We start from the raw sequence: 13,966 nt of genomic DNA, 5'->3' as shown, positions 1-13,966 counted from the left end.
CCACCTCAACGGGCTTTATTGAACACCACGCCACTCCAATCTCCTTCTGAGGTCAAAGTGTTAGATATTTACATTTAGGGTATTTTTCAGGCCCCATGCGTGTCATACTTGGTCACACCTGTCTGGAACAGTGAGTCACAGGTTTGTGTGACAGCATAAAACCAATAATAAGAACACGGTTCAAAAGCACTGCACGCAGAACAAGAGAAGGAAACAGACGGTAAAATCCCACTGGTGGAGGTGTTGAAAAATAAAACGGGTGAATGATCACTGGAGGTGTCAAACAACAAGCTCTATTTCTGTTTCCGTTTCCCTGTGCATGTTTTCCATTTCATTTGTTTTTGGTTGTTGTTCACTTGTTTCATCTGTTAATAAGGAGTAAATGCACTCAAAGTAAAAATCATTCAGCTTGTATCAGTTTGCAACATAAATGTTGGGAAAAATGAGGAGAAAATAACAAGTTTAATGTTAATTAGGAATCGGAGATGCACATTTATCTTGGTATAAATTGTGAAGATTGCATATGATACGTGACATATCACAGGACAAAACTTGACCTTGCCCTCTAAAATCAAATATTGTTAGAAAACAAACAAATTTCAGGGATTTACTTTGGTTTTCAGCTTAATTAAGGTTAAGGTTTTGTTTAGGCTTATGTTACGCGCTACGACTGGGTATGTAGTAAAGGTGGGGGTGAGCCCCAGTGGAATTATGGTCCATGATTATGTCCCTTAAAGTAACAAAACCAGTATGCATATGTGTGTGCATGCACTGTCAGGAGGAGCTTTTCATTGGACATCTTTAAACTTGTGGTTGTGGAGAAAATTTTGTCTGTCAGAATCTTCCAGCATGAATCTGTCTCAGCAGAGTTTCTGCTTTGTCTCATGGCTAATCTTCCTGTCAGGTAATTGCAACCTGTTTTATTCTCTACTTTACTGTTTGTCCGTCATTTTTCCAACAACAGAGTAGTTTTTTTTCAGTGATGAGCGGTACTGTTATTGTTTTTAGCTGGTCATGATTGAAATCATTTTTGGTCAAAGAAGTTGATTCAGTCTTTTCCGTTTTGTCAGCTCACAGTCTTGTTGAATCTGTTTTGGGAAGTTTTCAACTAATTCAAGAAGCAAGTCACATGTGAAGAATATGCTCAAGTCTCAGTGAACTGTCTATAAACTGACAGGATTTCTAAATATCAGCATTTACATGACTCCCTTTAACTGTTCAAGTAATTATTCCAGACTTTTTTTTGTGATATCTAAATTTGGGTTAATATTCTAGAAAGTAACTTTGGCTGATAGTTAACACCTTAGCTTTTGACTTCTCTATTTTGATCACAAGAAAACTTAACTTGCTTCCGAAGTCAAATTTCATGTTAAAGAAAGTGTTAACCAACTTTCTCCCCCAGTGCCCATATGTCATAGTGAACTGACTTGTAAAGAAGGCCACAGTGGTCCAACCCATGAGTCCATGCAGGCGGTGTTTGACCTTAAATCCTTCAGGCCAGTTGTTAACCTCAGCAACCCAACCATTGCCAACATCTCTTTCACCCTATATGCAGTCCTCGGGGTGGTGAGTTTCTTTATTTATTAAATATATTTATTCATATATAAATATATCCGCTGAACGCATAACCGTGCTTTGTTGCATGCTGACTTAACTCTAAACCAGTTTGAGAAGCAGCGTTCATCAGCTGAGGTCTGCCTGCTGTTTATTTTATTTCAGAATGAAAAAACCCAGATACTCACTACATTCTTGTGGCTGAGACTAGTGAGTAATATGGACACACACAATAAACTGTCAATAAATGTAATCTGACCTGAGTAGAGACATTTTGAATGGGCAGACATACAGCTATGGGAAATGTTGTGTTGGAAGTTTGACAGTGTGTCGTTTCTCATTAAATTGCTGCAGTATTGGCACCACGAGTTCTTGGTTTGGGACCCCGATGAGTGTGATGGAGTCACCAGGATTTCTCTCCCTGTAAAGGAGCTGTGGACTCCAGACATCATTGTTTATGAGTTGTAAGTTCTAAACTTTAAAAGGTTTTTTTATGGGGGGTGATCTTATGCAAAGAACGTACACGTAAAAGTAGTACGTAGAGTCCAGGATACGCTCACTGTGAGAAAGGGTGCACAGCGTGTTCCTTGTTCATGTTTAACACCACTTGGTGGGTGATCTCAGTAGTGGGTAGTGTTGTAGATGGATTTAAAGGTCATGCAGATACAGATTTGGAAGAACAGAGATAATACCTCCTGCTTGAGTCCAAGCTACTAACAGGTCTGAGACCTTTAAATCCATTCATATTTACCCATAAGGAGTAGAGCTGAATAGGGCAAAGAAGTCCAGGATCAACCGTACAGAACCAGGATACACATACAAGTAGACATACAGGGAGAATATGATTAGTTTAGGTTCCTGCTCAGATAGATTTTTCTTATATTTCTGATTTCTGTTTTCAACGTTGTATGTTTTGTTTTGTCTCTTTTTGCTGCTTTTGTTTAAAAAATTTAAAAGATGATTTTATTGTTTTCGTTGTGTCTCTCTTTACTCTTTTACAACCCAATTCCTCCACCTCCAACCCTCCCAGTGTGGATGATGATGTTTCGCAGGCGTGTCCGTACGTCTATCTCAACCACACAGGTCATATTCGCTGGGACAGGATGCTGCGACTCGTCTCAGCCTGCAATCTGGAGATCTTCAGTTTTCCTTTTGATGTGCAGAACTGCACATTTACATTTGGCTCTTACATGCACACCAGTGAGAAAAAAACTTTTGCATAATCACACAAACATAAAGCTGTCGACTGGCTGATAAATAGAACCCAAAATAGGACTGAACAGTGATTAAGAACAAGGAAAGGTATGCAGAAATACAAAAGAAGAAACAAGTACAAAAATGTTTCTATTAAATCAGACTGACTCAGCGTTGAGCTAACCTATTAAGTAAGAACTGCCTGGCGAGCTTTCCCTTTTACTGTTTTTCTTATTCACAGTACTTGATGTGAGGTTAAGTCCTGCTCTGACCTTTAAAGAGATGTGTGCAAACTCAAAGCGTTACCTGGAAGCGAGTGGAGAGTGGGAGCTGGTGGACTTAATGGGAGAGAGCTCAATTCTGCAGTTTGGGATTGACGAGTGGGACATCATAACATTCCGGGTCAGAAAAACTCACTTCAACTAAGTTTACTACTTTTACATATGTAAATAGATCAAACATGTACTTACAATGATCTATGAGGTGTACAGTGGGTTTGTTTTGGACTTTTCTGCTGCTGCTGCTGCTCACCACTCATGCCTGGGAGGAAATTTGCAGCTTGCACCATAGTCATAGCTCAGCATGAAGACTTGAGATAAGGGCATTTAGTAAATCAAGGCAAGGTATAGGTCTTTGCTCTCCAAAAAAGCAGAAAAGGATAGCATCCTTAAGGCTCATTTATTACTTTAAAGTGCCAGTGATTTATATTTTTACAATAGCGACGTTTTAAATTAAAGTGAGCTTACAAACAACTCAAAGTAAAGTTGATCATGCAGTTGTGAAATCAGGACACAAACACAAAGGTGGTAGTGTTTAGTCCAGAACATAACAGCTACCCAGAGTCAGGTAATTATCTCAGGAGCAGGTAGAAACCAAAACAAGAGCTGACAGAAGAAGAAGAAATGCACCCACAGAGACACTCTGTTTCTGAAGCTATATGGATTTCTCTTGTTCACTAGGTGGTCATCAAGCGCCGCCCAGTGCTCTACGTGGTCAACCTGCTGATCCCGAGCTCCTTCCTCATGCTCATTGACATCCTGTCCTTCTACCTGCCTCCCCATAGCGTTGACCGCGCCTCCTTCAAAATGACTCTCATCCTGGGCTACACTGTCTTTCTGCTCATCATGAACGACCTGCTGCCCAGCACAGCAAACGGCACTCCCATCATAGGTCAGAAGAAGTGATGTAATGTGTTTACCATATATAAACTTAGGTATGAGTTTCTAGAATACCATTTTTATAGAACAGATTGGTTTTTGGAAGGGTTTAGCCAGTAAACATATATATCTACACAATAAAGCTACAAACATTTCAGTACAGCCTAGAAAACTCACTGAAAATACTGTACGTCACGTTGTCAACTGGCCAACAGCTCTGTTAGTCTGTTTCAAGCTTTACTATTTACCACATGACTGGGCGTGGTTCAAGCTTTCAATCTGTTTCTAGGTATATATTTCTCAGTTTGTCTGGCCCTGATGGTCATCAGTCTACTAGAGACAGTCATCATTACCAACGTCCTCCATCACAGCTCCATGAAGTATCAGGAGGTGCCAAAGTGGGTAAGAGTGGTTATCCTCAAATACATAGCAAACCTGATCTGCTACCGCTGGCCCGAAGACGTCCGACCACCTTCTAAAGCGCCGGAGGATAAACCTGAGAGCTCAAGTAGCAGCTCAGGCCCATGGATCATCCAACCAGTCGACCAAGCACCTGACAGGCAACCAACCGGCACCGGAGGTAATCAGTCGAGGCATCAAAATATCAGTGAGTTTTTACCTTTACCAACTACAGCTCTTAATCTGATCTTTAAAATACTACCTATTCATAGTAACTATTTTCTTCAAGTTTAACAAATATAGCTTTGTCTCCATAATATCCATAGCTATCTATAGCAAAGGTTGAGTAGCACTTTATTTTAAATATTTGAACTCGTCCACTTAATCAAGCGTTTCTTCTCATTTTCTCTCTTCCTTTCTTTGTTGAATGATATACTTCCAAACGATCAAATTTTACCGACAGCATTCAGTTATAAGGCAAACAAAAATGTATGGCGCAACCTATTCTATTGAAGTTGAGTGTAAATCTCCACTCTTCTGCCTGGCACAGCTTCTGTGCCTGAGTTACAGCAGATCTGTCAGTACCTGGGAGACCTTCGTGCTCACCTTACCTCTCTGCAAAAGGAGAATGAGCTGCGGGACCAGTGGTGTCATGTGGGATACGTCCTTGACTACCTGCTATTCCGCATCTACCTGCTGCTTATCACCTGCTACGCCATGGTCATCATCACCATGTGGTGCATCTGGATCAGCCAGTCCTAACTGGAAATGGGTTGAATATGAATGAGCATTGTCACCATTTCACATAGCGTTAAACTAAACGATTATCTAGAGGGGGGGGGGGTTCTGTAAAGATTGTTTTTTTGGTTCTGTTTTGCAATTAAATGTACCCAACACATGGAGCACTGGTTGCTAAAAAGTCTTGGAGGATGGACCAAAAGTTAAATGGAGTGCAATGGTTTTAGGGAAAGGATGCTATAAGCACTTATTTATTTATCAGACGATATTTACAATTAATATGTGGTTACGAACTTTTAGAATGTCTTTCAACCTACCTGATTTTTGGCTGTCATGCTTCATATATATATATATATGTATATATATATATATATATATATATATATATATATATATATATATATATATATATATATATATATGTATATATAAAGCATATACATAGTATTTAACTACTAAATCAATGTCAATACCATCCATAGATTTCTGAGATTAAGCTTGACTTTATGGGTTTCATAATAGATAAATGACACGATAATAAATTTGGTTTCTGTCGTTGTTTGCTGCTTTTATTTAATTTTCAAGAGAAGATGGATGGATGGATGCCATGTCAAAAGTAAATTAGTTAAGTTGCCTTTCATTATTTGTTTGAGAGAGCATCAGTTGTGTTGGGAGTGTTGGTATAAAAAAGCGCTATTCACAGCTATTTCGGGAGGGCAAGTGACCAAGAAGTGCTCAATGTGTCTGGGAACGCCTTCAAGGATGTTGGAAAACATTCCATGGGATTCCAGGCTTTATTTAGCTGGTTGAAAGACTGCTGAGTTTGAAAAGCTGAATGAATATTGTGTTTTATTGTTTTGTTTTGCTTTGTTTAGTTTTTTCAATAAACACATTTGTTTTTATTACATGATATGCTTGTGAGTAGAATGGGAGGCAGAGCCTTCAGTTGTCAGCATTCTTGAGGTCATTAACTTGCATTTCCCTGTGCCAACAGGTATCCTTTGATTGGTGTTTGTTGTCCCCTCTTTTCTGTCCTCTCAAACCCCAGCTGGTCGGCCACCAACCCCAGCTGAGTCTGGTTCTGCCAGAGGTTTCTTCCTGTTAAAAGGGAGTCGTTCCTCTCCACAGTCGCCTCAGGCACACATTAAGGATGGGAGATTTGACTGAAGAGAAGTTTCAGAGCAATCTGTTGGTTTCCTTTGCTCGGAAATTGTTTTTGAATTGGCTCTGTATGAATGAACTGGATTATTTTTAAATTAATTAATTGGATTTGATTGGATTATGATTATAATTAAATTGAACACCAATTGGCTCGAATTGAACTATATTATTTAAGTGCCTTGAGATGACATTCGTTGTAATTTGGCGCTATATAAATAAAACTGAATTGAAACTGAATTGTGCATCATTTCATAGTATGGAGTACTGTCCATATGCCTGATCTATGTCAGGTTCCTTTTAGCTTGATCTTAGTTTCGTTTCACAAAGCCTCGAGTAGGACTGCAGGATCCTGTTTTACTTACTGTGCGCTTGGCATGCTTCCCCCAGTTTTTTCTCTGGTCCAAAAGGATTGTGTGTTTGATTTTAAGTAAGGCGTGTGACGGGCCTTACTTAAATAAGAAGTAAGCCCCATCACACATTATAGATGTGCTCTCCTGTCAGTGCCACAAAACAAAATCGAAGAGGTTTGTTACGCCTTTAGTAGCTAAAAGAAGAAACAGCGGAACAGTTTGATTTCTACTGAATCCTACTGTACAAATCCACTTGAAGGTGACAGAGAAAAAAACAGTTTTGAATCCAAACACTCATTATGTGAAAACAGTAACGAGATGCATGGATCTGTGCACACAGCGGCAGATACACTGAAAGGCTGAAGTCATGTCATGATGTTTCATATTACAAAGTCAATATTAGCCCTGGAAGAAGGTGACACTTTCAGATAAAATCATGAGACAACAGCAGAACTTCTCCTTCTGATGGGACAGACGTTTCATCATAATTCTTCGTTGTCCGAGGAACTTGTTACAAAAGTAATGAATGTTTTACTCAGACTGAAAATGACAGAGGTAAAACCTGTTGGGCTCATCCTCACCTGCTTCATGCTTCTTTGCGGTAAGGCAAGAAAATATTTGGACATGTCATTTCTTTGTATACGTCTTCTGAAAGTTTGTTTGGAAGTGTAGATGAGGTGTTAATACATTAAATATGCGCTTGTTTCAATATGTGTTGGACAGAAAAAAAAGGCAGTAAACACTTAGATTTGCGTTTAGTCAATCATCATTCTCTCATCTGAAAGAAGTAGGGAAACCTGTGCTTTCTGAGCAAAAGTAAATCTTTTAGGTACAACCTATAAACCTCTTCGTCTAAGATTTGCTGATGCTGTTTTGTTCAGCTGAGAGGTACTTCAGATCTTTAATGTTCTCCTCAACCGTTTGCCTGAGCGCTTCAATTGACATCTAAAGCCAAGGTTCCCGTTGGCTCAGTTAAATGAAAAACTGCAAGGATGCAATTTTCCACAACTTTCATCTCAGTGCAGAGTGCAGACACTAAAGAGTCGAATCTGATTTAAATGTTTCCAACCATCTTTTGGCCGTGAGCTTTGGTCATTATTTTCTGTTGCTCTTATTTTTGAATTTTCTGTTTGAAGGATGTGGAGCAGCTTTGAACTGCACCAGCCCGACTCCTCACTCCCTGTTTGAGGAACTTGAAAAGAATCTATTCCGTAAAAAACTTGTTCGTCCTGTGGCAAGCTTTTCAGAGCCAATTAACATCACCATCTCTTTCACTGTGGTGGGAATTTTAGGAGTGGTGAGTATACAGTCTACATATCTATATTAGAAGTGTATATACAGTAGATATCAAGATATCACCTTTTGGTTTAGGAGCTGACATGTTTTACCCTTGAGTTTTGGCATTTGGATGTTGCCAGTGTGGCATATTTGGAAGGACCACCAGCACATTGAGCAACTCACTTAGTATTTAATTAGAGAAGTGAGCATATGAATCCCCTGTACATTCCATGTGTGTCTCTTCTACAGGATGAAAAAGCCCAAACCCTGTCTACAGTCTTATGGCAAGTCCTGGTATGTTTTTGTTTGTTTGTTTTTGCGGCCACTGTTTCACTTTGTTAATCTTTTCCTTTTTTTTTTTGCAATATAAGACATTCCAGAGTATGTTTATGGGTTTATGTTTATAATGCATGATTACACACAGTTTTATTTCTTACCTACTTATTTTGTGGCAAAATGTCTTTAGTGCATAATGCTAAAGTCTTTTTAATGTCTATCATTTTCTTGTTGTTTCTTGTTTCCCATGTTCTCCCATTTTCCCAGTAGGAAATTAGTTAAAATGGAATCTAAGTTTGCTGTTGATCACAGTGTTTACCTAGTTGTTTACTTATTCATTTATTTATCTGTTTATTGGTGTAATGTAGGAGTGGGATATAACAGGACTGAGCTGGGACGAGAAGGAATGCGGAGCCTCGAGAGTTTCCGTCCCTCGGGAAAAGCTTTGGGTTCCTGACATTCTTATCGGAGAGTTGTGCGTTTGTTTTTTGTTTTTTTTAAATGTTGAAGTTTTTGTCAAAGTTACTGTTCAAAATCAAAGAAGCAATCTTGGAACCACTTATGGATGTTTTTTACCCTGGAATTTTCAGAAATGTTCCCGTTTTGCTGCTAAAAAAAAAAAAAGTTGGATATTTGAAACTAAATTTAGAAATTTAGAGACTTGAAACTATATTTAGAACCCAAATTTTAAAAAGCACATTCAGTGACATCAAAAATCTTTTGTTATGTTATGTTATTCTTTTTCATCACAGCATGGACGAGGACAAGTCCCCAAAAACTCCTTTTGTCTACTTGGATAATTCAGGGCATGTATTTGATGATAAGCCAATCAAAGTGGTCAGCTCCTGCAGGTTAGAAATCTATACTTTCCCCTTTGATGTCCAAACCTGCTCACTGACCTTTGGTTCATATCTACACTTCGGTAAGCCAAAAACGTTACACATTTCTCAAAAAGTCTAATTTTCTCACTACATTTCCCTGTTGTGTTCAAAACATATGACAAATTCAACACTTTTTACTAACTAATGACTAAACTGCAAAAAACTGTTACTCAAGTTACAGACATAAGGATGATTCAAGGCAACACAGGGCAAGAAATCCTGGATGAATCCAAAGAGGTGCTGCAGACCAACGGGGAGTGGGAGCTCACAAATATCACCGTGGATCTTTCCACACTGTCATTAGATGATGGATCGTACTCTGAGATCAAATACTATGTAAGTTTGATCACTTACTCTATTTTTAAGTTTAGAAATGAGTGACTGCATAGAATGTGTGTTTTTTCCACTCCACCTGATAGCTGAGTGAAATTGACACTATTCATTTGAAACCACAGTGTGGAAGGTTTCATTGCTTTGAGCATGTATATTCCAAAGCTTTTGTCAAATTTGTATGTAATGGAGAGGATCCAAATGCATTTTCACGTGGAGGAGGAGGAATAATTAATAAACTTTCATTACCTACATCAAAACCAAACCCACCAGTGGCAGGGAGAGGGAAAAATCAAATCACTGAGACCAGAAATTGACAAACTAAAGACCCAGTGTAAAACAAGAGCAGGAGTTGAAGGCTCAAAAAGAAACGCGATTCACACCTTCATTAACAACAGACTTAAAAACAAATGCTAAAACACCAAATAGACATAACTTCTGGTTTAGTTTTTGGTGTCAACTCATACAGCTGAGGGCTAAAAGAGAGAGAGAGAAAGTTCAAAGTCTGGAGAAAATCTGAAGCCTTCGTTCCTTTCTATTTTCTTCAGATAATTCTGCGACGCAGACCAATGCTGTATGTGGTGAACCTCCTGATCCCCAGCTGCTTCCTCATCACTGTGGACCTCTTCAGCTTCCTGCTGCCTCCATCTGCCGTGGACAGATCATCCTTTAAGATGACCCTCATCCTGGGTTACACTGTCTTCCTGCTCATCATGAATGACCTGCTGCCTGTTACAGGAGAGACAACACCTCTGATCAGTGAGTGATACCGGGATTTCATCGAAAGAAGGTCGATTGTACTCGTGAAGAGATTATTAAGCAGGCTCATTGGACGCAGGCTTCGGGGCCCAAACTGTCAGAGATGCATCATTTAGAGTCTGAAGTGATGGTGAACATCATCTGTGAGCAAACACACTCAAACAAGCGCATGAAGACTGAAAACAAAAGAATTGTCTCATAGCATCTGCTATGATGTGAAAGATGGCAACAGAGAGAGGTAAAGGACCACTTAGACACGCAAACCAGTGAAAACAAGATGCAAAATGAGTTCAAAGACAAAGGAACAAAGAGATGCAGGTGAAGCCCACAGGGACAGAATTAGTAGCAAAATTATCTAAAATCAACAAGTAAATACAAACTAAGGGTAAACACACAATACACAAACAAAACTATGAACGTATAACATGTAACTCAATAGAGGTCAATAAAAAGAGGAAACACAAATAACCCGAATGAAAACAAAGAAAATGATTAAAAGAGTTAAAAAAAAAGACCACAAACGTACAAAAAACTACAACAGAAACGATGAAAGATAAAGAATCAAAAGAAACAATAACTGCATTCTCACAAAATTTCCTTGTCTCCACTAGAGGACTCGGCAGTAGTCCACCTGCTGAGGACACCTCATACCTACAATACAATTAAAACAATATCATTTGAATTCTATTAGCCTCCTTCATATTATGGATTATAGACTTTTTTCCACTGAAGGTGTCAAGATGACAGTAACGTGAGAATGTGATCTGCAGCATGTGACTGTACACTGTACGGGTTCTCACTGTTAATGCCAAGCGAGCATGTTCTTCTGCGCTCTGCTGTAAGAACCAAAGACACACGATCAAAACCTGCCAACTGTCACAGTCCTGAACTCAAGGAGAAGAGCCACTGGTTTCTCCAGCAGTGATTTAAACACTATTTCCTGATGAGGACCATAACTGTGGACGTGCGTACGTAGCATTCAAAAGTACGAGCTGAAGATGACTTCAAGAGGACTGCAATAAATCCTCCATTTTGTTGTTGTTTCCTGCAGACGTGTTTTTCTCCATTAGCCTGGCTCTGATGGTGGCCAGCCTGCTGGAGACAGTCTTCATCACTAGCATCCAGTTCAGCTCCAGCCAGTACAGTGCAGTGCCAACATGGCTCAGCATCCTTGTGTTGCACTATCTAGCTGTCGTCGTGTGTCTCCCTCCGATGAAGAAGAGCAACCGAGTCACAGTCACCCTCAACCCAAATTCTAAAGGTACGCTGTTATTTCTATTTTAACACTCGGACAACACACAATGGACAACTTATTCATGGGCGCGATTCAGCCTGCTGGTTTGCTCCAATACAATCCTTAGTTCCAACTGCAGCATTATAATTTTATGACCTCAGCATCCTCGTATGTGGTGTGATGTCAGCTGTGTTTGCATTTGGGGCTTGTGTGGCAACATTTTGACATTTTTCCAACTGTACTCCAGTTTGTACATGACGAGTCACACCCTGAATGCAAATGCAGCCATCTATCTCTCCGCACGCAAAAATAAAGAGACGGCCAATCTGAGCTGGTGACACTTCCTCGTGTTTCTATCACAGAATGGGGCACAGCTGAGAACGATGGTCTGGTCTTTTCACAGCATTTATGCTCCAAATAAATAAATGACACACAAAAAAAAAAAACACCTTAACCTTGAGTGTGTATAACATGGATGAATTTTGAGTCCTGGTCTTATTCAAGCTCAGGGTGGCAAACACTGACAAGGTGGAGTGGCACACTTCGGCAGACTTTATTTGAAAAATATACCTTGAACTTTAGACCTCAGATTTATATGTAGTAGAAATATCTTGTTTATTTTTTTTCCCCAGAGCCAGCAAGTGAAACCAGCTCCATACACATCTCTGGAAGTCATTGTCAGAGTATCTCGCATGACACACCTCCAGTAAAGGCCCCCCCTCCCCCAGAGCCCCCTCTGGAGCCAGCCTTGGTCGAGCTGAGGAAGCTGAGCAGAGATCTCGCAGCCGTTCGTCTTCAGGTGGAAAAATACTTCCAGGAGTCCAAAACCTCGCAGGAATGGCAAATGATTGGGATAGTGATCGACCGTGTGCTGTTTGGCTTGTACATTCTCTTCATCGTTGCGAGCTTCATCACCATCATTAGCATCTGGATCTGGAATAACAGAAATAGTTAGAGGGTTAAAGAACATGTCCGGAGCCACATTCTCTCATTTTTCATATAATTTGCTTATCAACCCATTGCAGCAGCTGGCATACTGTGCCGATTAACATTATGATGAATACAATGAGACTATTCGCTTTCTGGAAATGTGTGCGTGTAAAAATCTGTGTGTAATTCATGCCGAGCTCATGTGAGACCGTGAAGTTCGGAACAGAAATTCTCCAGTCCTGCTTGTGCCCTCACCTACATTTCATTTCATAGACACCCTTAATCTTCCACTACACTTTCGGAACCTCGTGCAGATTTGAGCCCTGAAATGTATCAACATGAACGTCACACTCCAGTGCAAAGCAGCAGTCAAAGCTAAACGTGTCCCACAACCTACCATGACAGCCTATGTGTCGATAGTAATGCACCTAGAAGCTGAAACGGACATGGATTCAGCATCGATATCATTGTTTACGTCCAGACTCTCTGTCGATTCCTAAAATTAACATCGGTGTGAGTGATGAGAATACTCTCCAAGCTAAAAAGGAAGTGAACTTGTGGGCCTAGTGTGTATATTTGTTCTTCGGAGGGTAAATAAAACCAGTTCGATCAGTTTGTTCTTGTCCACATGACGTCCAGAGGAGCACGCATGTTAGTGTGCTAATATTTAGTAATGAACTTGAGATCCAACAGATAGCTGGGCCTGTGTTTTTAAAGAGGCCATATAATGCTTATTTAGGGCTTTGTGGTTTCTGTAAGAACAGATTCCCGTGCTTTAATCCTCTGAAAGCACATTATTTTCTCAGAGGGTGCATTTCTGGGGCACATTTTGTTACATTGTTTGCACCCATCTCGTTCTTGTCCCCCCTCTGAAATGTTGGAAATAATTTCTAAAGGAATCAAACGTTAGGAAAGGCATGATGAGAGACTGTTGAGCTGTGTGGGAGACAATGCTGTACCACCTGCTAGGATGAATAAACACTTTCAAATTGCACATTATTGTAAGGATAATTATTATTGTGTGCTTATAAAACAAGCATAACTACTCTGTTTATTTGCTGACTCTGCTCAAACTAGTTGAGCAGGAAATCAAGCATATTTACTGTGTGTGAATTTCTTCGTTGGTTTCTGCTTTGCCTATTTACAATGTGCATTATTCCTTGTCTTAAATCAATGACTAACAATATGATGGCAGGGCTGTTTTCGAACTAAACAACATTTTATAGACAGACATGTAGTGTGTGAACTTTGCTTAGTGTGATACAAAGTAATTCAAGGAAACTGGGAAACAGGGTGCTCTGGTCTTCCCATGCCCAGTGAAACATTTTGTAGCATCTTGTCGCATAACCGCTGAATAACTATGCAATAAAGAAGGCTAGAGCGGGGAGGGAAGGCAGAGAGAGTCCGTGAGTGGAGCTGACAACAGGGCACACTCTGTGCTTTCTCCCTTTTGCAAAAGCACATTAATACCAACTTCTGGTTTCTGTCTGTTTATTCTGGTGTTTTGCTATTATAGCTGTTGTGTGAATCTAACAATTATGTACAATGAATATCTAATATTATGTAATCTGTTTCATTCATGCGAGGCTAATTTTGATCAAGAGAAGGTAACTCACCGAAGACTGACAAAGTATGCTCTGAGAAAACACAAACTCAGTGTGAATTACTGCCAAGAGGAAATGACATCAGCGAGCAGCACAGCATCACTCTTCTGGAAATTTGACT

General features: G+C 39.8%; 1 protein-coding gene and 1 pseudogene across 1 annotated transcript; both read left to right on the top strand.

Annotated features, from left to right (window-relative positions):
• The first annotated feature begins 849 nt into the window (after positions 1–849).
• LOC142400901 (5-hydroxytryptamine receptor 3A-like) lies at positions 850–5,066 on the top strand (annotated as a pseudogene).
• A 1,928-nt stretch (positions 5,067–6,994) lies between these two features.
• On the top strand, positions 6,995–13,702 carry LOC142400549 (5-hydroxytryptamine receptor 3A-like). The gene is made up of 9 exons (XM_075485533.1): positions 6,995–7,154; positions 7,690–7,850; positions 8,081–8,125; positions 8,476–8,582; positions 8,860–9,029; positions 9,164–9,324; positions 9,867–10,077; positions 11,129–11,338; positions 11,944–13,702. The coding sequence occupies exons 1-9, from the start codon at positions 7,019–7,021 to the stop codon at positions 12,264–12,266; spliced, it is 1,524 nt and encodes a 507-aa protein (XP_075341648.1). The 5' UTR covers positions 6,995–7,018; the 3' UTR covers positions 12,267–13,702.
• Positions 13,703–13,966: the final 264 nt, after the last annotated feature.

Source organism: Odontesthes bonariensis, chromosome 15 (assembly GCF_027942865.1).
Source record: "Odontesthes bonariensis isolate fOdoBon6 chromosome 15, fOdoBon6.hap1, whole genome shotgun sequence".
In the NCBI taxonomy this organism is placed as follows: Eukaryota; Metazoa; Chordata; class Actinopteri; order Atheriniformes; family Atherinopsidae; genus Odontesthes; species Odontesthes bonariensis.
The sequence above is the reverse complement of the archived record's forward strand: the minus strand, read 5'-3'. Positions and strand labels throughout refer to the sequence as shown.